The following is a 26408-nucleotide window of genomic DNA, read 5'->3' on the forward strand; positions in this document are numbered from 1 at the left end:
ATTTCATAGATAAAAATGAAATGAACATGAACTGAATCTTTTAATTACATAATTAATTAAAAAATAACCATATAGACTTAAATTGGTTTTATTATTTAATGATAATGAAATTAAATATTTATTAATCGCCAGGGCAATGAACTGCTAGTGAAAGTTGCAACATATGCAGTGCTCTCCCTTGAAGCAATACCGAGTATAAATCGGGCTAATATCGGCCCGATATTGACATATTTATAAAGTGTTTTGTCCATAAAAAAACAACAAAAGCTATTGTTAATGTTTTTATGTTTAAAAATTCAAATTTAAATCATATAGTTTTATTACACATACAATGGTTCAGTCAATATGCCCATATCGGGCCGATTCGGCAAACACTGGCCGATATGACGAAATTCAGCCAACATCGGCCCGATATGGTCATGTTTGCTGGGGGGGCCTTGATTAGTTTTCAACGAAGTTCAACTTTTCGCGCGAAAAAGGCCATTAATTAACAAGCGTGGCGAGTAAATTTTTAATGTTAAAAAATCTGTTATCCGTTAAAAATGGCCATGGCTTCGAAATTCAATGGGATCAGCATTTAAGTGCTCCACCAGCCCATCAGTGACATTGCGTAAAATCGATCAGGGTCGCAGTTTTCAAAACCCTTCTTTGTTCATGTCGTCCGGACTATTCAACGCTTTCTATGTCGTCCCCTCAAACGACCGCGTTTTAGGATAGGGCCACAGTTTTTGAACAAAACCCTTCTTAGTTTTTTTGTCGTCCGCACTATTCAACGATTGATATGTCGTCCGCTTTAAAAACCGCGTTTAAGAACTGATACGACTGTGACATGGAACAAGTGCACACTTTGTACTTGGGGAGAGCAAGAGTATGGTGTCACAGAGCGTGTTGATCGTATAAATTACTTAAGAGTTCAATTAGGTCATTTATGACGTTAATCGGTTCACCAACCTTGACATTTACTGTAGGAAGTTTACATTATTGCGAATGGTTCCGCCTTCTATCCGCGCATATGACTTAAACCGGGCTAAAGAATGAATTCATTCAGATGGATCACTTGGCTATCATGCGTCGATCGCATGTCACAGGAGTAGAGCTGTGTTGTCTTCGTTTGTTACATATTTTAGTGTTCTGATTTTTGTAACCTCGATAAAGTAGTCTGAGAATGAAAACATCCTGACGAAAGCTGACGGAAAAGGCATAACCTGCCTTCAACACAACAACAGACTACAGTATGGCAGAAAATTATCTGTATTATTCTGGATCTTCCGACACTGACGGCGAATTCAACGATGAAAATTCAGAAGATCTGTCTCATAGCGAGTTGGAAGTCTTGCCAAATTACTTAAAAAGTGACTCACTTTGTTTGAAATCGCTTCAGTTAAGCCACAACAATTTTGTTATATTTCCAGAAGAAATAGGGAATTTCAGGAATCTTGTGAACATTGACATCAGCAACAATGGATTAACAAACATCGGTGGTGCTCTTCTTAATTTGACTGCTCTTCAAACGTTCTCAGCTCGCAATAATCTTCTTGAAGCCAGTTCACTACCCAAAGACTTCGGACTTATGACATCACTTGAGACTGTGAATTTCAGTGGAAATAAATTTGTGGACTTTCCTATGCAAATTACAGAGCTAGTGGAATTAAAAACCCTCTATTTTGGTGCTAATCAGATTGTTTCAATTCCAAATGCTGTAGGAAATCTTAAAAGGTATATTAACTGAATTAACAGACTAATGCACCAGTCAATTGTAACCACGGCCCCCCCAAGGTCTGGGGGTATACCAGGGATAGCCAGGGAAATTGGCCGTGTTTTGAATGCCGTGGTTTTGACTTTGCGCAAAATATAGTGGGGAATGGGCCTGACCTAGGCTCCCTGGGGCTGGGGGCATTTGGCGGGGATTTGACCATCAGTTCGTTACTGCAGGGTGGGGATTTTACCTGGGGTTGGCTTGACCGAAAGTCTAAGTCCCCGCTATTCCCCGGACCTGGGGGGGGGCCATGGTTACATTTGACTGGTGCATAAAGACAACATTTATTTTTCTACACCTTATGCAGTACAATTTTGGAAATATAAATTTTATAGATGCAAATATTCAAGTTTTTTTTAACAAAGTGGTAAATATAATAATAATGACATAAATAGAACTGGTGTTCACATGCTTTCAGTGACAGTGATTCAATTTGAGATATGATAGTAACGAAAAATATTTTGTTTATTTTCAGATTGGAGGTGCTATATCTAGGTGGGAACTGCCTCACTGAAGTGCCAGCCGCTCTGGGAAACCTTCAGAAACTGTCTTCCCTGGTGCTCTGTGATAATAACCTCAATAGTATTCCTCCGACATTTATAAACCTCCGGAAACTACGCTCTCTAAGCCTACATAATAACCGTATCACAACACTTCCTCCGGAAATTGTAGCATTAAATTTAGTGGAACTTAGCCTGAGAAACAATCCTTTGGTTGCGAGATTTGTTCAGGATTTATCCTTTGATCCACCATCTTTGCTAGAGCTTGCGGGGCGAGTTGTCAAAATTGAAAAGGTGAACTACTCTGAAACTGACCTTCCATCAAGCTTGGCCAGCTATATGAACTCTGCTCAAAGATGTGTGAATCCCAAGTGTAAAGGTGGGTGTTTAAAGGGACTGTACACCAGATTGGCACCAAAAAGTTTTTTTCTGTAACAAATCTCAGGACAATTATCTAATAGAATGTGTTACGCTTTGATATCATAATTGTAAAAAAAAGTACCAAAATGTTAAAAAAATTTTTTGTTCGACCTGGGTTCAAACCCGTGTCGCCAAAATAGCAGTCCAGTGTTGTATCCACTGAGCTACGATGGCTTTCTATAATTGGGTGACATAATTAAGCTATACACCTACCCTGGTAATATCACGTGATAACACCGACTAGCCAATCACGCATAAGGAATGAATTCTACCTGGTAGACATACCCAGTAATCTATTTTAATGGAAAAATATGAAATAACTGCTAAACTTATATAAATTGTTAACTATGTGGTACTTCAGTTAGTAAGTTTCAATGCATTGTACACATCGATGCCAAGTTTATGTCAGTTTTCTACAATTTTCTTTTCTTTTCGCTATTTTATCATATGGAGTACAGCCCCTTTAATATTTAGTGTATGGGTTTTTGTCAATATTCATTGATGTTATATGTCACAATAATTAAACAATTTTTTTTTCACTAACTAATAAGATATATGTGACAGTGAGCTTTATTTTATAGTTTTAACTCAAAGATTACAACAATTTGTCTTGGTCAAGATGATAACAAACATTTTTTTTTTTTAAACTGACATTTAAGTCTGATTATTTTGATCACAGGAAGTGCTTCACCAAAGAATCAGACTCTGGACTTCTTTGTTGACAGACAGGCTTACATATTGTTATGTACTGGTACACCATTTATGCAGCTCACTCTATAAATTATAATAGCTCCAATGTTTTAAATGAACATGTTCATGTATTTCAGGTGTATATTTCGACTCGAAGGTTGAGAATGTTAAGTTTGTAGACTTCTGTGGGAAGTATCGGCTGCCACTGCTACAGTATCTCTGCTCCCCTGCCTGTTCGTACCAACCTGCCTACAGTGACAGTGAAACTGATGATGAAGATTCAGCACGCTCCAAACTCAAGAAAGTCTTGCTGGGTTGAACATTTAATGCCAGTAATACTCATGTGTCTCATGTGTTTTTTACTTTGTGGAGGATTGGTCCCATTTGAATACATGTCCAGAATTTAAGAAAAACATTAAAAGAGTTTAAATGACCTCAGACAATTTTCCTTTTCTTCTTAATTTACGGTCGTTGGATGAACAATCCCTATTTGGTTCTGGTCCCCCCCCCCCCATTTTTTCTTTGATTTTTCTGAAACATACATCTGGTAATTTCGTTGTACAAAAATTCATTTTGTGTAGCCTTATTTCAATGAAGATAGATATTATATTGTGTAAAAAATATTGTGATAACAGATTATACATTTTAGATTATACATTTTAAACACAGGTATAGCTTCTAGTCGCATACCAGTTTAACATTTTATCATTTTACATAATAGTATACAATTCCTTGTTTCATTTGAAATGCTTTTTGTGTTTTGCTAGGATGATTGTCCGTCATCCTTTATCAACATTTTCCTCTGAACAACTACTCCTAAACCACTGGGACAATTTCAACCAAACTTCAATGGAATGATCCTTGACAATCCTTTTTCCCAATTCTTTAAATACATGTGGTTCCATTGCAATTCTGGTTGCCCTGGCAACCAAATAAGCAAAAATTTGAAAATCTTCTAAGAAATTGCTGGCCTGATTTCAAAAAAGTATCAGAAAAATGATCCTTAGGTGACCCTGTATTAAATTATTTTACCCCATGGATATTCGTGAGAAAATCATTGCCGCCAGAGGCGAGATTTAGAAAATCTTCTCTGAATCTGCTGGCCCGTTTTAAAAATAATTTTACTGAAATGTTCCTTAGGTGACTCTCTATCAAATTTCTTCACCCCTTGTTGATTTATTAAAAACATGGTTGCCAGGGGCAGGGCTAGGCCTAGTTACCACTATATGTCTATATATGGGGAACTTTGAAAAATCTTCTCTTCAGAAACCATGGACCAGATTTCAAAATAATTTCTAACTATGACATAATGTATTCGGCCATAATATCTTGGACAAGTTTATTTGGTCATATAAAAAAATAACTAAAGTTGGTCTTGTCTGCTCAATAACTTTTCAAGGGTTTGTCAAATTATCACCTAATATGTTCAGAAAGTGTATGGGCATAATGCCTACAAGTTTGATAACTTGCACAATCGCTGTAGTAACCTAAGAGTTATTGCACTTTAATTATAGAATTACCTAAAATTGCTCTTGTGTGATCAATAACTTTACAAGCATTTGTCCAATTACACTGAATGCAGTCAGAATGTATAAAGGCATAATACCAAGGAAGTGATCAATAACTAGCCAAGTCTCTGTAGTCACCCCAGATTTATTGCCCTTTAATTATAGAAATGTCTAAAGCACCATTACAGTTTTTCTCAGGTGAGCGATATAGGGCCATCTTGGCCCTCTTGTCTTAAGATTTACTTTTAATTGGAACTGTAAATGTTTAACTGGCATTTATTTATTTAACTGATGATCTTTGAGAAGTTAAATGCTTTGTACGGAATTAACAGACATATGGATGAGTGGGTGCTTATTTTGTTATTTTGGGGCAAACGTGCATAATTATTATAGTGAATGCTGATGGCATTTTATACTTATAATAATTAACATTCTTTTTATCATAAAATCATTGGTTTAATATACATAATATGTGTTAGACAGGTTGATTTATTTGTGGCCGTAACATTTAATTATTTATAAAGTACAGCCTGTCTGTGACTGAAACTGCTTTTCCCTAGTATTGTAACTGGAGTGAACTATTTTATCACTGTACAGAAATAAAAACATTAAAGTAAATGTTAGTATTGTATTGACTAATTTATACCCATGGTGGTCTATGTTTATTCAAAGGCTGTATTATGAGACTTGAATTCTAAATAACATACATTTCCACTACCTTGATCGCTTTGAACTTGGAGATAACCAATACATGTAGTTTTATGTTTTGGCTAAAGATCAACGGATACACTGTGAAGGTGAGCTGGCCTTCTTAAAATATTTAAGACTAAATTATTTCACCTACTAAGTACAGAATCCATTCCGTCACCATTAAATTCACGTTTTTATGTTATATATATTGGATCTGGATAGTACTGTTTCTCAAAATGAAAGGAAGGTGCAACCTGTTGTGTGGCTTACCCTGACCCCGACTTGGCAGAAGGCCTTGTTTTCCATTTCAATAAGTTAACTTCTATTTTCTACGTATCGAGATAACTTGAATATAATTGATCGAGCGTCAACACATGAACGTTCACGTGGGACTTTTTCAAATCAGACAAGATGATTTCAATAAAGCTGTAACATTGTAGGCGCAGTCCACTTGGTCATGTATTTGGTATAGTGGTATAGCAGCCCTCTGAGGGATTTAAAATTTTACCTTTCCGCTGTCATAACAGAGGTGTCCGTAGATGGATGTTTGTAAAAAAACTTTAAAAGAAGACCACATAAGTACGCCGAGTAGGATTCCTGTACAGCTGGGTTGGAAATGAACCTGTAAAAGAGAAAATATATCACCAGACGTTCTGATGGTTTGCGTTTGAACGTGGTGTTTTCAAAGATTTAGTTGCTTTTCGGATTCTTAACTTGCCATGATCACACGTCTTGTAACCTGAAATAATTTTATAACTTATTGGCACAACAATTTGATTAAAACTTCATCGAAATTAACGCATACAAAGTATCTACCATGGGATCATTTCAAACCCTTCCGTGCGTCTGCTCGTGGGTGCATGCCGACAGTCACGCTAAACCTCGTGTTGCCAGTCTTTTTTATGTACGCCGAACTAGACTGAATTAATTTTGACCTCTAGTGTAGTAAGTAGTTACATAAAGGTGTCTGGCTTGAGCATAATGTACTTAAATGTACTTAAAGTTAATTCGGATATCCTCAAATTTTGTGGCATTGTCCTCAATACGCTCAGCATGTTAAATGAAGATGGTAAATTTGTGTGCCAATTAAGTTATGCCGAAATCCTTCCATAACTTGCACGAGTCAATGAGCAGAAACGCATAATGGCTCCCATAAGTGTGATATTTACCTTAAAGAAGATGCGTGTCTGTACAATACCTGCGCTATGCAAGTCAGCTTATTGTTATTGTATGCCTTGTTATTTTCAAATCCTTCCACAAGTAAGTTATAGAATGGACACAAACATGAGCTATCTATAGATATGGCCTTACTCAATGTGACTGGAACATGCCGGTAAGTAAATTAACATTGGTTCCAAGTTATATCGAAATCCATTCATTGTCTGAAACACAAAACAGTCTATATGACACAAAATATGCCTTTGGTACTTTGATTTTGAAGGGCTCGGCATACTGTCTGATAAGTTAATTAGCGGACAATCAGAAGCCAGAATGAATACTGGATATCCCATAATCACCAGAATTAAGCAGGTAACGTCACGACTCTTTAACTGCGAGATTTGTCGCGCTTGAGCTTTTTCACCGACCGTCGGATACCCTCGATACTTTATTACACCATCTACTTCATTGAGCAGTGTTAACGGAATGTGTATCTTCAGTGCCGACGATGCTTTTCACCAAACCAAACAACACCCGAGAGAAGAGTACCAGTCACCCGACCAAACAGCACCCGAGCTGAGAAGAGTACCGGTCACCATACCTAACAGCATCCGAGAGAAGTGTACCGGTCACCATACCAAACAGCATCCAAGAGAAAGGTACCACTCACCATACCAAACAGCACGCTAGAGAAGGGTACCACTCACCATACCAAACAGCACCCGAAAGAAGTGTACCGGTCACCATACCAAACAGCACCCGAGAGAAGTGTACCGGTCACCATACCAAACAGCACCCGAAAGAAGTGTACCGGTCACCATACCAAACAGCACCCGAAAGAAGTGTACCGGTCACCATACCAAACAGCACCCGAAAGAAGTGTACCGGTCACCAGACCAAACAGCACCCGAGAGAAGTATACTGGTCACCATACCAACCAGCATCCGAGAGAAGTGTACTGGTCACCATACCAACCAGCATCCGAGAGAAGTGTACTGGTCACCATACCAAACAGCACCCGAGAGAAGTGTACTGGTCACCATACCAACCAGCATCCGAGAGAAGTGTACTGGTCACCATACCAAACAGCATCCAAGGGAAGGGTACCACTCACCATACCAAACAGCACCCGAGAGAAGTGTACCGGTCACCATACCAACCAGCATCCGATAGAAGTGTACCGGTCACCATACCAACCAGCATCCGAGAGAAGTGTACCGGTCACCATACCAAACAGCACCCGAGGGAAGGGTACCGCTCCCCATACCAAACACCACCCGAGAGAAGTGTGCTATTCACCATACCAAACAGCACCTGCGTGAAGGGTACCGGTCACCATACCAAACACCAACCGAGATAAGTGTACCAATCACCATAACAAACAGCATCCGATAGAAGAGTACCGGTCACGGTACCCAACAGCACCCAATAGAAGTGTACCGGTCACCAGACCAAACAGCACCCGAAAGAAGTGTACCGGTCACCAGACCAAACAGCACCCAAGAGAAGTATACCGGTCACCATACCAACCAGCATCCGAGAGAAGTGTACCGGTCACCATACCAAACAGCATCCAAGAGAAGGGTATTACTCACCATACCAAACAGCACGGGTATCAATCACCATACCAAACAGCACCCGAAAGAAGTGTACCGGTCACCATACCAAACAGCACCCGAGAGAAGGGTACCGTTCACCATACCAAACAGCACCCGAAAGAAGTGTACCGGTCACCATACCAAACAGCATTCGATAGAAGTGTACCGGTCACCATCCCAACCAGCATCCGAGAGAAGTGTACCGGTCACCATACCATACAGCACTCGAGTGAAGGGTACCGGTCACCATACCAAACACCACCCGAGAGAAGTGTGCTATTCACCATACCAAACAGCACCTGAGTGAAGGGTACCGGTCACCATACCAAACACCACCCGAGATAAGTGTACCAATCACCATAACAAACAGCATCCGATAGAAGAGTACCGGTCATGGTACCGAACAGCACCCGAAAGAAGTGTACCGGTCACCAGACCAAACAGCACCCAATAGACGTGTACCGGTCACCAGACCAAACAGCACCCGAAAGAAGTGTACCGGTCACCAGACCAAACAGCACCCGAGAGAAGTATACCGGTCACCATACAAAACAGCACCCGAGAGAAGTGTACCAGTTACCATACCAAACAGTGTACCGGTAACCAGACCAACATCAGCTGTAGTAAGACTCTGCCGCTTTGACTTAGAAGTTAATACATTAACGATGTAATATGTGCCTGTCAAAAGCAATACAAAAATCAAATTAAAAAATGAACAAGAATCACGATGTGGGGCCCAAAACACAATCTCAGGAAAGGCCTCTATAAACTTTATACCAAGTTTGGTCACAATATGTAGACACTTAAGGTATTTAATACCAACCCTTTTTCTATTAATAGCATCTTTGACCTTGACCTTGATCCTAGGGACCTCAAACACATTCCCATAAAAAGTCTCCATAAACACTTCGTATATACCAAGTTTGGACTTTATGTCAAACCTAGCTAAAAATTATTCGATACATTAGGTGACTTTGACGCTGCCCTCCCACCAGACCGCCCGAACAATGATGCAAGTCATTCAATAACTTGTTTTCCCTTTATGAAAATGTGGTTAACAATATAAAAATGTGCCTGTCAAAAGAAATTAAAAGAAAATTTAAAAAAAGATCAATAAAAAATCAATCAAGGGCCATAATTTGTATGCAGGGTTAAAATGGAGTTATGTGACCTTATTGTAAGATGGTCGTCATTAATTTTGCGAATTATTAAGTGCATTGAATGAAGGGTATAGGAGTTGTTTTTATTAAAATCCAAACTTGCCCTAAAACTTTAACCTGCCCTAAAACTTGAACCGAAGTTCCTAAGTCAGTCAGAGCCATTACTTGTATTAAGGATAATATGGAGTTATGTAACCTCATTGTGTGATGGTATTGAACAACTATGTGAAGTATTAAGTGAATTAAATGAAGGGTATTGAAGTTATAAGTGAAAATCCCAACTTGCCTTAAAACTTTAACCCAAGTTCCCAAGGCATCAGGGGCCATAACTTGTATTAAGGAGAATATGAAGTTATGTAATCTCAATGTGTGATGGTCCTGAACAACTGTGTGAAGTATTAAGTCAATTGAATTAATTAATTAACTTGCCCAAAAACCGTACGCCGACGCCAGGGCAAGTAGTAAAGCCCTCATTATTCTTTAAATAGTCAAGCTAAAAAGTGTACCGGTAACCATACCAAGCAGTGTACCGGTCACCATGCAAAACAGCACCAGAGAGAAGTGTACCAGTTACCATAACCAAGCAGTGTACCGTACAACATACCAAACAGCACCAGAAAGAAGTGTACTCGTCACCATACCAAACAGCACTCAAGAGAAGTGTACCGGCCAACATACCAAACAGCATTCGAGATAAAGAGTACAGGTCACCATACCAAACAGCACCCGAGTGTACCAGCAATTTTTCAAGGACTGGCATGGAGTTTACAATCGCTCACTTGGGTATTTCCTGGGCTTGAACATAATAACAAACACTTTTCTGTACATGACAATTTCAATTTTATTTCAACACAAGTTCATGAAAATGCATCTATCCCATTCAACAACTAGGTTATTATCATTCATTAATTACAACACACTTCATACTGTATCTACATATATAAGCCAGTTACACAAGATAGTATTTGTTGAATATAAAATGCTCTTTAAAGTTTTCTTAGCTGAAAATGAAAGAAAATGTCAATGAAGCTATGGTATGAATTAACAAGTAGAACATCTCTTTAAGGAAATTGGAAATATAAACATTAGTTTACCTTTAAGATAACATTGCTAAACACCTGATGTAGAATGAACAAGGTTCAACTGGTTATGCATAGCATCTTAACCTGGTTTAGATTCTTTTTATTAAATTGTGTCAAAATTCCAATTAATGCCCTGTAAATGAATAAATTCAGAAACGTTTAAGTATGCATATTTGTATAAGAATAATTTAATTATGAATTTGTTATGATAAATATTTGCATAAAACAATACAAAGATACAAACCACACAAAATGTAACGTAATGAAAACAATGAATTTGCCATTTCACACAATGTTTAGTATAATAACAAGTTTTTAGAAGGAGCTTAAAAACATTTACTGTTCATTCTCTGGTAACTCTTTTTTAATACTTTAGACGATGGAGAACTCTGCTAATTCTAATGACTTTACGGTAAGCAGTTACAGAGTTAAATCAAACCATTCCATATCTGTCCAATTTAAAAAAAAACATAAGCTTACAAATGACAAGACACATTTTGAGCCCTCAATTAACATGTTTCAGAGGTAAAAACAAGGTGTCATGTTAAGGTCTAGAATAAACAGAAAACTTAAAACATCTTGAATACAGATTATGAAAATTAGTAATAATACACATACTACTTGGTATGAGAATGCATGCATAATACGAATGGTGCACAAATGATGCAAATCACAAGTAATAAAACAACTGGCAGTTTCTTCTGTGTTAAAAATGAATAAAAATGTTTCTCTTTCATGAATAATTGTAAAAGATGGCCACATAAAATGAATGATCACCATGCATGACATAACAACATTCTCTTTGACACTATACACACATGTCAAAACCATCATACAGCACTGGCATCTGTTCTAGAGTCAAGCTTTCTAGATCAATAAAACATCTAAAATCATTATTTTTTAAATTGGATAAAAAGTTTCCAACAGAACATTAGGTTTTTACACTCATGAATTTGGGTTCCTTTTTCATCATGTTATTAACAATGGGACATTATTACATCAGGTTTGTTACCATTAATGTCACATTTATCTTTATAGAAAAACATGAACTCTACTAGGTAACATAAAACACTTTATAGGCTTCTAAAACTATTACCCCACTGTCATTTCTGGCACTAGTAACATTTCAAATAGTACACTAATATTGAACATAACATATTTCTAACATATTTCTCATTCACTTACACTGTCCTAAGGTATCATATGTAAACATTACCTTTTTGTTTAAAGTGCCATTGATTATGTTTAACTTTGATATCTGGTGACCCCATATAACTTTAAAATCATTTAAAAGATATTAAGTGAAGATGAAAAAACCAAACCAGCTATGGAAAATTCTATAACATAAAGATACTGCGGTTCCTTTATTAAATCAACTGAAATTGGACATGGAGCTACCTAATTTGCCATCGTTCAAGTAAAAAAAGAAGCTTGTTTGTAATATTATCTTCCGTACAATTTGCTTTTTCTCCACATCAATCATTGTTGACCAATAACAAAATAATAGGGTGACATCTCTGTAGCATTTTTTTCTTAGACATAAAACAATCTACGGACCTTGAAATTATGACTGTCTTAAATTTGTGTACAGCTAAAGCATTTATGTCAGACTGAGGTGGTTGTGTATGAAATACACTGACTTTTTAAAACTCGCCCTTGTGTTAGAGTAAGGCATTTTGTTTTTGTTAACAATGAATGCATGAATACCTGGTGTACACTTAATGTACACAATGAAGAAACAAAAGCATTTTCTCCATCAGTCGTACAGTTTTCCTCACATAAACAGAACAAACATGTGTTACAGATATTAATTAAAGGGGGTGAAATATATACAGTGGTCAACATGAAGAAATCTTACATGTACAAACTTTGTAACATATACATTGTTCATTGTATATAAACATACCATTAGACATTCAAATTGATGTTATTGACTACCTATTTAAATATGTGCAAAAACAAAAAGTAACTAGTAAATAAGTGTGTTTCCAGTAGTTAACTAATTAAACATAATTCAGTGTCATAGGACGCAGAAAAAAGTTTCAAATAAAACAGGTTTAAGTATTAAAGTAAATAAAGATCTTAACAAATCTTACATGCACTTTTCTTCATTATCAAAATGCATCACATTTTCTAAAATTGTTAGAAAAAGACAATCACAGTCTGACGCAAGAGTTTGAAAATGCAATCCATTGCTTTACTTACTTCTGTTAGAAAATAATTTAAAGTTTGATAAAGTACCAGGAACATCACTAATCTTTGTGTTATTAAATTGTTTAAATGAAATGTTCCAACTAAGGCCTGTGTTTAGGGCAATCTGACCATTCTGTCAAAATCCCTCATCATAAGAGGTTTTTTTTTAACCTAGATAAAAAATTTTTTAACCTAGATAAAAAAGTATCTGTTTTCCCCATTAAAGTTGTTTTTGAGCGTGTTATCCATTCGTATTGATTATAATTAAAAACTAAGAATTAATTATTCATAACACAAGATATCAAAATGACACGACAAGCATTCACCACTTGCTGTGCTGTTTTGACTGGATTTAAAAACAACAACAAAGAAACAAACTTTGTTCCTACCCTACCCATCATTTTTGCAACTGTTGAACTCCTAATTTATTTTTATGATCAAAGAACTTTTATCTTTGCACAGTGACCTATACCTTGTGGGGCAAATAAAGTAGACATTATAACAATAACAATAATACTGACTTAAATGCCAATAATATCTTAAATAAGAAATCAGTTCATCAATTCAAGAGTTTAATATTAGAAGGATTCTTATAAGAGTTTTTCGAAAACATTTCAACTGATCTTTTATGACTATTCTAAATTATTATCTAAGTAAACACTTAATAATTACAAAACCCTATGTACTTTTATATATATATATTCTTTGTGTCATTTCAAAATGACTAAGAGTTTATACCATAAATTATTAACTATAAGAGCCTGTGTGAAATGAATTTTAACACTCTTAAATATTTACATCTAACATCATTAAATAATAATACAAATCCTATTTTGATATTGTTCATGTCTGTGCAATGTAACTAATGCTTACATTTTGAAACAACTTCAATGTCAAACAGAAGGGGAAAACAGCTTGCAGGATCATTTTGAAATTTAAAAATGAAATTTTACAAACTGAAGGTGCATAAGAAGGAAGATAACATAATTTACACCATCCATCTTGAATGATACACAATCATATAACTAACAACTGTATTAAGATATTATAATGTTTTAAACGAATACATCGTTAAAGCAAACCACTCTCAAGTGTCCACACTCCCTGGTGTGTTTCATACAGTGAACAAATAATCAACATAAAAATGACTAAGATATTATGGAGAGGTCAATTAACTTGACCTTTCTGATCACAAAGTCTTTGATCTAGGATCATTACCAAACATACTGGGGCAAAAATTGGCCAGAGATTTGGTATCAAAGTCAACATTTAAATATTCTCTTCTCTCGGATCTATTCTTCTTCATCTTGATTCTGATAAAACATTCATTTACAGGAAGCCAAATCCACCACACACTTTTGCAAGGCAATTCCGTATCCTTAAGCGTCCAATTCACTCAACCACTTCTCCATGTCATAAGAGTTCACTGAACTATTTCCATTTGTTTCATGTCATGATTAAAAATTCACCACCTCACAATTGCAAGTCAACAGTTTTTGCTTCAAGATCCGTTTAAGTCAACAAATTTCAACGGTGTAAAACATCCACATATAGTTTCCTGCTGTCTTTTCCCATCAGAATCCACATTATTATTTTGTATAACATAACCAGCAAACTTCCAGACTTTATCAGCTCTGTCTATACACATGTATCACTGATTTTCAATCCTAATCTCTAAAGAACAATTCCAATGCTGGCCAGTTTTATGTCTCAAGATTTGCAGTCCAAATCCATCTTCCACCTTTTAAAAATTATGTCTTTACAGAGAAGAGCTTATCTTTGAATAACAGATTACGGCAATAAATACATTTTGTACAATAAGACTTTTAAAACAAAGAATAATCCGTCCTAGACATTATCGTTTTCTCATGCATTCCCGCCGGATGCCTGCGCGCCCTGTGTGTTGCCAGCGTCGCCGGAGGAGTTGGCATTAGTTGACGCGTCCTGGCCCTGTCCGGTGGAGCCGGATTGTTGAGCATCGGAAGCCGAGGTGCGGGCATGCGGAGGTATTAACGTTGCATTCAGTTGGGGGGCAATAAGTAACTCTGAAACACAAGAACACAACATATTTGGTTATGATTCGAAGAAATCATACATCCAGTGTAATATCTTTTACATCATGTTTTTCTTCCTTTTGAAGCAATTATTACATAAGGAAAACCTGATTGCAAACGTACAAAGAATTGTGGTTAGGTATTGGTATGGGTGTGATTGAGTAACCATGTCATTAAAACAATGCAGGAATCAATGGATATATGGCAGAAAAGCACTTTCAGGCAAAATTTGTGTTTTTAAACCCCGAGAGTATTCACTTGGGAGTATTACCAGATACAATGTGCTTAATTAATGTTAACATATCTAAAATCAATTCCACAAATGGCAACACCAAGTCCTGTTTCATGTAGTATTCCCAGTGGTACTCAGTGTCAATCACATACCATGATTAATCTTGTCAACCAATACATGTAAATGACTTTATCGAACCAATAAAAAATGGTGACATAGTAATTCACTTTTTATAATAAATCCATTGTTTTAATCTAATAGCACACCAAAACTCTCAAAAGAAGATGATCTTTTAACTTAAAAGTAAAACTGTTTACTTTTTGTAAAGAAATATATGTTGTCATTTTAATTGTACACACACCATTTTTTTGAGAAAAAAAAGGAAAAAAAGAAATATCTTTAATTCTCCATAACACTTTACAAACCCTGTGGGGAGAAGTTAAAAAGCACGGGTAACTCTCGTCCACTCGGCAATCGAGTGGTAGGGTCCCTTAGTTCGTCAAAGAATGGGTGAGCACACGCCTCTAGCGGGGAAATTCTGGCCGACGGGATATATTCCAATAGACGGCTGACCACCTGTATAGCCTCAGGGGGAGTTCTTGGTCTGAACACCTGCAAATTAAATCATCAATTGACCAATTGCAGTTTGTCAGTTAATCACTATGTTGAGAACTTGACCAAGATATATATATCAATTACATTTTGTAACACAGACAAAATGTACTATATGATTGCACAAGTCAACCAAATGGATATCATGTCAGACAAACAGTTAGTCAGTGTAAGAAATTCAACTATTTTGAATCCTATGTCTGCACACGATAACCACTGCGTACTATTTTGGGTAAAATGTGTAAATCAGGCAAAATACCAAGTAGGTTTGATGCCTACAGGGTTCCCCCTGGGTTCTAAAAAGTTGTTGCCACTTTTTCGCGGGGGGTTAAGGGGGGCGCGAAAGGCCCCCTTACCGGTCCAGGGCAGCTCCCTTGTGGGGGCCAAGGGGGCGAAGCCCCCTGAAGCTCATGGGGTTTAAGCATTTTAAGATCCTTAAATTGCATTTAATTAGCACATTGTCGTGCAAAAACATAACATTTTGTTGTACATGAAGCACAAGATATTAATAGCAAATTGTTATTCTGTTGACAAAATACATTGTATATGGACTAGTATAGAAATAAAAATATATTGCAAAAAATGTGACATAAACATCAATATGTTGATTTCAGTCTAATGCCTGCATACAATAAAAGAATACAATTGTGAAATTATGAGATAAATTTAAAACAAATGGACACTCAAAGACATAAACATTGTCAAGCTAGGGCCATAACTTTCCTAATAGAAATTTGTCTACCTACTCTTTACTCCAGCCAACTTATTAGAAGCCTTATCAAATAGGGTTTAATCCTATTTATTTGATTTCTGTTAATCTTTTTTTACACTTTCTGAACTCTTAGAATGCTGCATTTAAATATAGGCCCTATATGGGATGTGGTGCCATTGTGATTTATTACATCTCGCGTAATTGGTTTTACTCACTTAAACTAAAACACATTTGATATTAGCTTTCACAATTAACATGACATCAAATCACGCTTACATAAATATTCATAACTGTTTGACCAATGGAAAGAGTAACTAGTCAAATTATAACCCTGGACCAGCATATGCATGTGGACTTGGATTCAATTTACGCTTTTATTCAATATAGGGGGCAGTTAAATCGGATTGAGAGTCAAGATAATTAAGAATAAATGGATAATAATACTTAAGTATACTGACACCTACTTTTGTCCAAGGGTGGGCTTTGATCTGTGGGAACTTGAACTCAGAGTAGTTTGGGTTCATTTCCCGGATCTGTTCGCGTGTGGGTGTACCGAGGACCTTGATAATCTCCACCAGCTGGTCGACACCACTGTCACCCGGAAACATTGGTTGCCCTAACAACAGTTCTGCTAGAACACAGCCCGCTGACCAGACATCTGAAATAGCACAACAAGTTGTCGTCCAGTCCAATTATACGTCATAATATTTAGCAATCATATCAACAGTTTTGAAATTGGTAATTCTCTTTTAAAATTTTTGGATGTTGTAATTGACTGTGTATAGGTAACAATCTTTCTTGCAGATTTTAAAATCCATGTTTTCCAGCGGAAACTCATTTCAATATCATTTTCCAACGACAGAAAATAAATCTTGTTGTCAAACATCATTTAAATTTTGAGACATTTAACCTAATCTTTTGCACAATGTTTATTTTTGAAATTTACAGAAGCTTGATTTACATTGGAAAAATCCCATGTATATATAGCCACAATCCTGTGATTCTTTTTCAATCCATAAAATGATTCCAGTTTTTATTTTTTAGCATTACATGACTATACACTCAAAACGTAGCACACTGAAACCTGTCCATGCTTTAAGCAATTTGATTAAATAATATTGAAAAACAAGAAAACAAAAATTGGCATTCTTTATTGTTCACTTTGTGGGTATTACATAACACTTTCTTTACCATTTTAAAGCCCCAGTATCTGGGAACAATTAACAATGACCACATTACATTAACCTTAATCATTGCCAACATCTCCCACTACTCACCAATCTGACAGGTGTAGTCTGTAGCACCAAATATCAGTTCTGGAGCTCTGTAGTATCGGGAACAGATGTATGAGACATTTGGCTCACCACGCACCAGTACTTTGGCACTGGAACACAAAACAATGAGCCAAAATAAATTATCTTTGCTTTTTTGTGAACAAAATTAAATAAAGAATGATAAATCTTATTTCGTAATAAAAAATACAAGTTTTCTTTTACAAATTTGATTGATTGCCATAACCCAAACACCTTCAATTATCTTTGAATGTTCTTAGAAGTTCAAATTTTGTATTAAACATCTTTGGTTAATGTGTTACCATCTGTCAAAATATATGTTCACATTTTTTTTTAATTTTAAGTCAAAAATTGTTTTATAAAACGGTAATCACCCTTTAATTAACACTATGTAGTAACTTACTCTGGACTAACGGATGTTGAGTGTTTTCAATTTCAACTTAATGAAACAAACTAATTTGAAACGCTTGATTGGTAAACCTGCTGAAAGTCTACGTCACGAAAATACATAAAATAATTATTAACAATTACACTATTTAAATTTACAGCATATCAATTATCTTCTTAGTTCTAATTTGTTTATTAAAAGTTCAATGTTGTTTCAAATATATAAAGAGAGTGACTTCTTATGGTAAACATCAAGGTAGGACAACATAATGAGGAGGCCTCAATGATGCGCACATGCCACATGCCATGTGGCGTCATCACCAACTTTGTACATTTCATCATTTTAGCAGGTTAGAACAATGTCTTGGATATTTTGGAAATGAATCAACAAACAAAACTAAACTCACAAGCTATCTGTATAAAATTATTGATAATGATGGACAAATGCATGTTTTCCCAGGTGGTTGGAATTTTGGATGTGTGGATTTGGGCACACAACCAGAGTGATATCCAAATACTGACTTTAAACAGCAATGCTTTTAATAGACATGATCATACTAATAGGGTTCAAGCCACGGTTTAAAAGTGGAATGATGCTGCTGAAAAGGGACAGGGCACAAAGCCAGTCACTCAGAATCATAAATACATCTATAATTTTGGTAATGATGCCAACTTAAATAGGAACTTCGCAGAATGTTGCAATGTACTTTAAAATTTAAAAAGAATAGTACACTACTACACCATGGAGCAAAAACAAAACACATGTCAAGTGCAGAAGTGTGCAGCTGTAAGTGGAATTTATGCTGAAATTCTGTTCCTAGTTGCAACGTTTCAAGAGATTTACCTGCCAAAATCACAAAGTTTGAGAACGCCTGTCTCTGGGTCCAGCAGCAAATTCTGTGGCTTGATGTCACGGTGACAAACGCCCTGGGAGTGGATGTATGCCAGGCTTCGGAACAGCTGGTACATGTATAACTGAAACACATGTCACAAACATAATCAAACCTCTCTTGTACTGGCACAACTCAGTTACTACAAGGCAGTCCAAAGGACAGCTATATCGCCCACCATTGTTTTTTAAAACATTTTGTTTTTCTCTGAACCTGACTGGTACGCTAAATCTGACCAAAATTGAACACTTCCACTTGCCAAGAGTGGGAAAATAGGAAATACAAGTTGTTTGAATCAGCGTGTGTATACCACGTGATAAATTCCGTCTTAATTTTATATGCTACGTCGGAAGGCAACATTTTGCTCAAAATGAAGACCAAAGTCAAAGTTAACTTTTCTTTTACAACACCATTTTAAATGAAACAAAGGGCAGTCCAAAAAGCTTGAAGAGCTTGATAAGGTCATCAGTTTCATTGAACACTTCGACAAACCCGTTTCCAAAATAATGTTTTAATAAATAACGGCTGTATTGTGAAAAGGTTTGTCGAAGTGTCTTAAGAAACTAAATTCTCAATCAAACTCTGGTAAAAGACCGAAGGAAGGGCTCCGTAACAGGCGTAGAATGTGCTATGTTTCATTTAAATTGGTGAAAAAATAGCGAAGTTATATTTGTTTAAAGTCTTTTTTCAAATCAAAATATTGCCTTCTGACGTAGCATTTATGACGTAATTTATCACGTGGTGTACACACACTGTGATTGGTAACCAAAATATTCTTTGATATATGAACATGTTATAAAAGGATATTTGTTAGAGTTATTCAGATTGTGTGTAGTGTAGGTATTAAAGATCAAGCCAAGGTCATTCTGGTTAAAAAAGAGAGAAGGAAAATGAGTCTTTGATTTATAATGTCGATGAAATAGCAAGCCTTAAGTATTTTCAATTAAGTGACACATATATATTGTGTAGATGTCATAACATTGTTTTACCGCTTTTGAAGAGAAAACACATAAACATAATATTGGATTTGTGCCCATAGTTTATTATAATATTTAACTTGTTGCACATAATGATAATGCTTGGCATAGTGAGCATAGTGTCAATCTGTACAACTTGTTTAACACTTTCAATTAACAAATACTTTTAATTGTGTACTCTTGACGTTAATATATCTCTTGTGACCTGGCCTTTGAGGTATAGACCCCTGTCAATTTCACTTCACATCGTCTTAATGAGGACAACATTTGTACCAAGTTATATGGTAATCAATCAATGCATAGGTAAGAGCATTCCTATAATCCCATATGTCAAAACTTCAAAGTACAAAATGTGAGTCTGTTGGTAAGAAATACAACATGTATTACACATTTCCATACAAATAGACATTAATACAAGCACATTCACATGAAAACATACTACTGCTTGCTCAAATCAAGAATTTAATCAGACTTTTATGGAATTGGGCTTGATACCTGTTTTGGCAGGTAAACAATCTAAGAATTAGGGCTTGTTCAACCAGAAATTAAATTTTAGAAAGTCTGAAAACTAAAGAGCTGCCTGCATAATTATTGTCAATTTTTACTTCTAGAATAGCAACAGAATGATCATTCTGTTTTTTTCTCTCTATTTTTCTTCATCATAATCAAATACCATAATCAAACCAATTTACATATATCGGCATGTACATAACCAACATTGACACCATACTATTATATGTGGCTATTTTGAATTTATTGTAAAGTGACACATGTGTAGGTTCATGTCTTGAAAGTGCACTGTGATAAAGCTACTGTTGGAAGTTTAATACTAAGAACCTGTGAAACCTAGGTATTAAAGAGAGATTAATATGGGAAAGAAAGCTATGTATTGGTTTACACTAATTCCTTTCAGCTTGATTGTGACTAAAGCTTATAAAATCATGCGGGAGTCTGTCAAGGGAAGAAACCAGCCATGGAATTGCTCCCCAGGTGAGGATCAAACCCAAGACCTCATCGGTGAGCAATGGACAATTATAGTGCTAGAACACTCTCAACCTCAAAGCTCTGTATTAGACAAGGAGGAAAAGCACAAGGGTATCCAAACTTTCAAAATATATTGAGTTACAAAAGAGATATTGTGAAAATGACTATGATCACTTGAGTATTACTAAAGTTTTACTGTTTACATAAAAGAATAAGAATAGCTGAAACAATCATGAGCAAATAGTATTAAGATATGCTGTAAATTGGTGCTTGGCAGACACATGCATAGGTAGAAAAGTTTTGCTAAACATTACAAATCCACATGTATTAAAACTTGTTTACTTTGTTATACCACATTGGACAAGTACACTTGATGATAAAAACTTGACATATTAAGTTACTAGGATATGTTTCTGGTATATGAAACAAAATCTTGAACCAATTAATACAGCAGACAGGGCCTTGGCAGAAATTCACTATGAACGGATGGCATCCACTTAAAGTTTAAATTCCAGTTTATGAAGAGAAGAGCAACAAAGTGAAACTCAAACGAAAATGCTGTATCATTCAATGTGCTTTAAAAATATCTTAAAATGTTGACAATCAAATGAAAATCTTGCACTTTCATTTGTTTAATTTAGTAATGATTGATCACTAATTGTTTCAGCTATAACACTGTACAAGTGACAGTAATGTGAAGATAACACACAGAGAAGGTGCCCAATTCTGTGCCATCTCCTGTCAGAGTGCACGCATACCTTTATGAAGAGGATCGGTATAATTTGCTTATTTTTACTGTAATGCCTCGCAACCCTATATAAATTCTCTGGTACATATTCCAAAACTAGATTCAGGAAGACCTCTTCCTTCTGAAAATCAGAAAATGTTTTGTTATAAAAGCATTAAAAGTTAACTTGTCAGAGTTTGAAAGAACTGCAAATTTAGCCAACACCTACATTCATCATGACTAGTAATGGCATTTTTTTTAATAGTGATGCATTTTCATGATCAGAGACCCAAACATGATAGTTGGCATTCTTCTTTTGCATTTCTTGAAAACTCTGACACATAACATTTTAGCATGAAGTATACCTTGATGTAAATTATGGGAATTGTCTGTTTGGATTTGCTATAATGTCTCGCCACCCTGTATACTGTCTCCGGAACATACTCTAACACTAGATTCAGGAACACTTCATCTTTCTAAAACAATACGCAGCAAAACAAACATATATACAATCCTTTGAGCATTTCTTGTTTTTCTAAATCAGATGATTAAAACAATGATTTATTATTGAATCAAATTAAAATACTTCATCCGAAAACAATGCATGTTCATCTATACATGATTCATGTACATGTATGATGGCATGATGTAATTATTTACGTCAAATAATATTTTATGCTTAATTTTATACATATAATGCTGTTATCTTTCTTCTTGTACTAACTTCAATATTATATATAAAAATCCTACAAAACTTAATTGTAAAACTGCATCAATGAGCTGGATTATACCAATTTTATCTGGATAAAAAGAGAATCCCATTCAAACCTTTAGTAATTTTGCATGATTTCATGGAAAAAAAATCAACTACTTCACATGTAAATAACTTTTAAAAACAAAATCGAAAATAGAACATTATCTTGTTAACATTTGACGTTTATAAATCTATTAGTCTTACCTTTTCTCCTGCTGAATAAAAGAAGTACTTGAGTTTGACAATATTATGGTGCTCCAGCTTCCTCATGATCTGAAGCTCTCTGTTCTGTAAAACAAAACCATAGAGGTCATGGAACTCGACATTTCACTATCATCTTTTTCATTTTTTAATATCTTCTGGTACAAATTCATCACAAGCATTTTTATGCATACCCACTCAAATTGAAGCAGTCTAGGCTGGTTGGTCATTTGACATTCTTGAAATCGGAATAAGTATGCTTTATCTACCCATTATGTTCCAGTATTTTCTTCCTGCATGGCAAAAAGTGGTGTGTAACTGGTACAGTCAAACCTGTATTAAGTGGCCACCCTTGGGAAATGATCAAAGTGGCTGCTTAAGACAGGTGGCCACTTAATCCAGGTTTGACATTTCGCCACTTCAGCTTTATTCAGAGATGGAGTATATATCTTAACTACCACCTCACACCACAATCAGTAACATCTGTATCAATATTATTGAAGAAGGTTGAATACAAATACATTTGTATAGATAAAATAACTTTATTTCAAATTTATAAATAAAATACATTATATAAATGTTGATACAAGGCATAAACAAAACACCACTACGGCCGTTTTCTAATAACTTTATACACTCGATAGGTTTTTTAGAGTCAAACACTTTAGATTAGTCTTATTTTCAGCCATAATCAAAGTTAAAAAAACATATCAAGAACAATGCATTGTAAATATCTGTTCGTAGAAATATAAATCCGTGCACTTTGAAAAACAATATTAAAGTGAATAAAAATCGTAACTTGTTTCACGCCTTCGAATGACAATGCAAACTGTGAATTCATAATAACAGGTGTTTGTTATTTTTAAAATTAACTTCGCAATTAATTAATTATCTTATTAAAAGTGTCATTAACTGTGTCAATTCTGATCAAAACATTTGCCGACGTGTCATAAACATGATTTCTCGATGAGTAAACACGCATGGCAATCGTGTGATGCAATATTCATTTTCATTGGATGACTGAGATACCCGAGGCCGTCGTTCTTTTCCGTAAACTTCTATACGAAATTAAAGCTGTGTACTGGAAAAATTTATAAGTGGAAGTGTCAGTGACAAGGGATTAGTGGCCGCTAATTAGTGCTTATATGGCTTCATGGGGACAAAAATAAGTGGCCGCGTAAGACAGTTGGCCGCTTAATGCACATACATTATATAGTAAAAACATACAGGGGGATTTGGAGTGGCCCGTTAAGGCAGGTGGCCATTTAAAGCAGGTGACCGTTCAACCAGGTTTGACTGTACGTATAATAAATCATGTACATGTTAGAATTAAACAAATGCAATGAAGATTCCTGTGCTTTGTTGGCTGATAAATCACGGTTTTTCATTCCACTGCTTTACATAAAATAACTTGAGGTAATACAAGAATGATGCTATTCCTAGACAAAACAAACTGAGGATTCAACAGAAAAACAAAACATGGTCAGTTAAAAATACCCTGATTTGTTTTATAAGTAAAAATTAACAGTTGGCAAAGAACTTACTTTAAACCTCTTGTCCTGAAGAACTTTTTTGATTGCCACTAGATCTCCCGATTCGACCAGCTTTGCCTGATAGACAACCCCGAATGAGCCATTCCCAATGACTTTAGCATCGGTATACGACACTTCTTGCGGTCGATCATTTCCTTGACCAGCAGTTGCTAGAACTGTTGTCACCTTACTGCCGTCTTTGTCTATAAAAAACATTAAATGTTATCAAAAGATACCATGAATAATTCTAAGGAAGTATTTTCTATGCGTTTTACACAGTATATAGAAACCAAAAAATTAACTGACTTGCTAAAAATATTTGTTACAGTGTGCAAGGGGGCAAGGGTTTACCGTTCATCCTCATGAAACATAATAAGTGGTTTCTTTAAACGTTGGTGATTATTCAACCATTTCAAATGTCATTAATTTAGTGCTGCTTAGTATCTGTATGGTTTACTTCTGCAACATGCATGCTGACTAGTGCACAAAATAACCTTTGAAATAAATTATGCTAATGAGCAGTAGCTGGATTAATGGCAAGTAAGGAACAGAGCTACAACTAGAAAGCAATATATAACAAAAGTAATGTATCATATCAATTTGGCAGTGGACAAATATCAGTACATAACATTACACCAGCATCCAATGTTGGTTTCCAAGATGAATGACCCAGATATTGTGACAGACTGGCATCAATTTGCACTTACTGATGGTTTTCATCCCTGGAAATGGAGCTGATCCTCCGGGTTTACCACCGTCTGCAAATGATGTAGTCCTTGGACGCCCACTCATGGTGTGAAAACAACTAAGTGGGGGCGATTCCGTTCATCAAGTATGGTTTCTCTCGTCATTTATTCAGAAGAATGGCGGCCGTTGTGCGAAAATGGTTTCCGTTTTGAGTGAAAAACGATCAGTTCATTCAGAGGACTTTGTTGTTGTTCAAGGCCGATATATAGTACCCATAAGTAGAAATAGATCTGCATTAAGAACAAATATAAACAGTTGCAGAGATGATGAGCCCAAAACGCAAAATTTGGAACCCGAAAATGGTGAGGTTAGTCCGAAATCGTTTCCAATGGCTGTTCTTTCTTATTATTAACCATCGGCTACTTCCGTGTATTTACGTGAATTTCAATAGCCAATGGCTACTAAGTTTACAAAGCGTGACCAATACGTTTATTTCCGTGATCACACGAGATTAGGTGCATCTAATGATCGGATGAAAAGTATACAGAGAAAATACAAAGGGACAACTACCAAATATTGTTGCGGATCCGTGGTCTAGTGGAATTAGACTTGACTGTTAATCTATCGGATCACTCACTAAATGGGTCTTGACCAAGTGAGAGTATAAATAAACTTAAAAACACCAGTACCGAATATAGTTTACGCAATACATTAGGCCGCGAAGAAAAAGTATATTATGTACATTGAGTGGCACCCTTCAAGGAACAACCTTTCAACCCAAAACACCATGGTGCAACGGTGTTGACACTTAAATTTTAATTATTTGCATTAGTACAGCGTTGCTTTAAGTTATGCCCACATTTAAAAACAAAACATACACAGTGTAAAACGGTGCCTAAATTATCAGACCTCTACCACATGAATTTGGCTGAAAGTTGTGTGTAGAATTATATATTTAAGTCATTTTATAACAATATTCTGAAAAAAATAACGAGTTCGGACAAAAACCTAATACTATCCAGAGGAAAAGAGGCATCAGTACAGACATGCCTTGCAAGCCTGCCAAGAAACATTTAATTGCAAAATGGTGTTTGAGTATGATTTTACAGTATAGAGAACAAAATAATCGTATGAGGATTCTTATAACTTTTCTGACCTTTGAAAATTTAAGTGACTGGAGAAACTTTTTGCTTGATTATCAAGTGTTATACATCATTTTAAAGGTTATGGATTGAGCTTATAAAAAACGCACACGTACGGTATTTCCAGATTTATTTGGTTTTATGAATAAACTGCGATAAAATCTGACTTACCGGATTGTAGCATTTCAGACCGAACACGGGAACGAAGTCCTGTATGAATAATTATATGAATTTCTAAGCTGCGTCACGGACCTATAAACTACATAGGTTTGTAGGCCGGTCCGTGGCTGCGTGCAACTTTTCTTAATTACATACTTTATGGATGAATACATTGTGAGATCGCAATATATTTCATAATATATAGTGTTTTGCCAACTGTCAATGATTTATCAAACCACGTGTCTTGAGCTCGATAACTTGAACACAACTTGAATAGCTCAGGTTCGTTAATAAAAAAAAATGAACTAATA

At 35.7% G+C, this 26408-nt stretch overlaps 2 protein-coding genes across 3 annotated transcripts; one reads left to right on the forward strand and one right to left on the reverse strand.

The window, feature by feature from the left end:
* Positions 1-1048: 1048 nt before the first annotated feature.
* Positions 1049-3800, forward strand: LOC128236037 (leucine-rich repeat-containing protein 58-like). The gene is made up of 3 exons (XM_052950856.1): positions 1049-1716; positions 2232-2635; positions 3504-3800. Exons 1-3 carry the CDS (start codon positions 1235-1237, stop codon positions 3683-3685), a joined length of 1068 nt encoding a protein of 355 aa, XP_052806816.1. The 5' UTR covers positions 1049-1234; the 3' UTR covers positions 3686-3800.
* Positions 3801-10309: 6509 nt separating this feature from the next.
* Positions 10310-25209, reverse strand: LOC128234307 (glycogen synthase kinase-3 beta-like). 2 transcript variants are annotated; one of them, XM_052948474.1, is made up of 9 exons: positions 24817-25209; positions 24122-24312; positions 22581-22664; positions 21654-21764; positions 18889-19019; positions 17643-17749; positions 16830-17023; positions 15467-15653; positions 10310-14800 (listed from the first exon to the last, which is right to left on the reverse strand). In XM_052948474.1, exons 1-9 carry the CDS (start codon positions 24899-24901, stop codon positions 14622-14624), a joined length of 1269 nt encoding a protein of 422 aa, XP_052804434.1. In that variant the 5' UTR covers positions 24902-25209; the 3' UTR covers positions 10310-14621. The 2 variants fall into 2 exon arrangements, with proteins under 2 accessions (XP_052804434.1, XP_052804433.1); XM_052948473.1 differs by lacking the exon at positions 21654-21764 and adding an exon at positions 21988-22098.
* Between the last annotated feature and the right edge of the window lie 1199 nt (positions 25210-26408).

The sequence above is a fragment of the Mya arenaria genome, chromosome 5 (assembly GCF_026914265.1).
Source record: "Mya arenaria isolate MELC-2E11 chromosome 5, ASM2691426v1".
Taxonomy (NCBI): Eukaryota; Metazoa; Mollusca; class Bivalvia; order Myida; family Myidae; genus Mya; species Mya arenaria.

Excerpts from the sequence above, each read along its gene's own strand:
- LOC128236037 (XM_052950856.1), top strand. The coding sequence starts at position 1,235 with ATGGCAGAAAATTATCTGTATTATTCTGGATCTTCCGACACTGACGGC. Across the intron at positions 1,717-2,231 it reads GCTGTAGGAAATCTTAAAAG|ATTGGAGGTGCTATATCTAG; the intron begins GTATATTAACTG and ends GTTTATTTTCAG. Across the intron at positions 2,636-3,503 it reads TGTGAATCCCAAGTGTAAAG|GTGTATATTTCGACTCGAAG; the intron begins GTGGGTGTTTAA and ends CATGTATTTCAG.
- LOC128234307 (XM_052948474.1), bottom strand. The coding sequence starts at position 24,901 with ATGAGTGGGCGTCCAAGGACTACATCATTTGCAGACGGTGGTAAACCC. Across the intron at positions 22,665-24,121 it reads TTCAGGACAAGAGGTTTAAA|AACAGAGAGCTTCAGATCAT; the intron begins GTAAGTTCTTTG and ends TTTGTTTTACAG. Across the intron at positions 19,020-21,653 it reads TACCGATCCTCTTCATAAAG|TTATACATGTACCAGCTGTT; the intron begins GTATGCGTGCAC and ends CATGTGTTTCAG.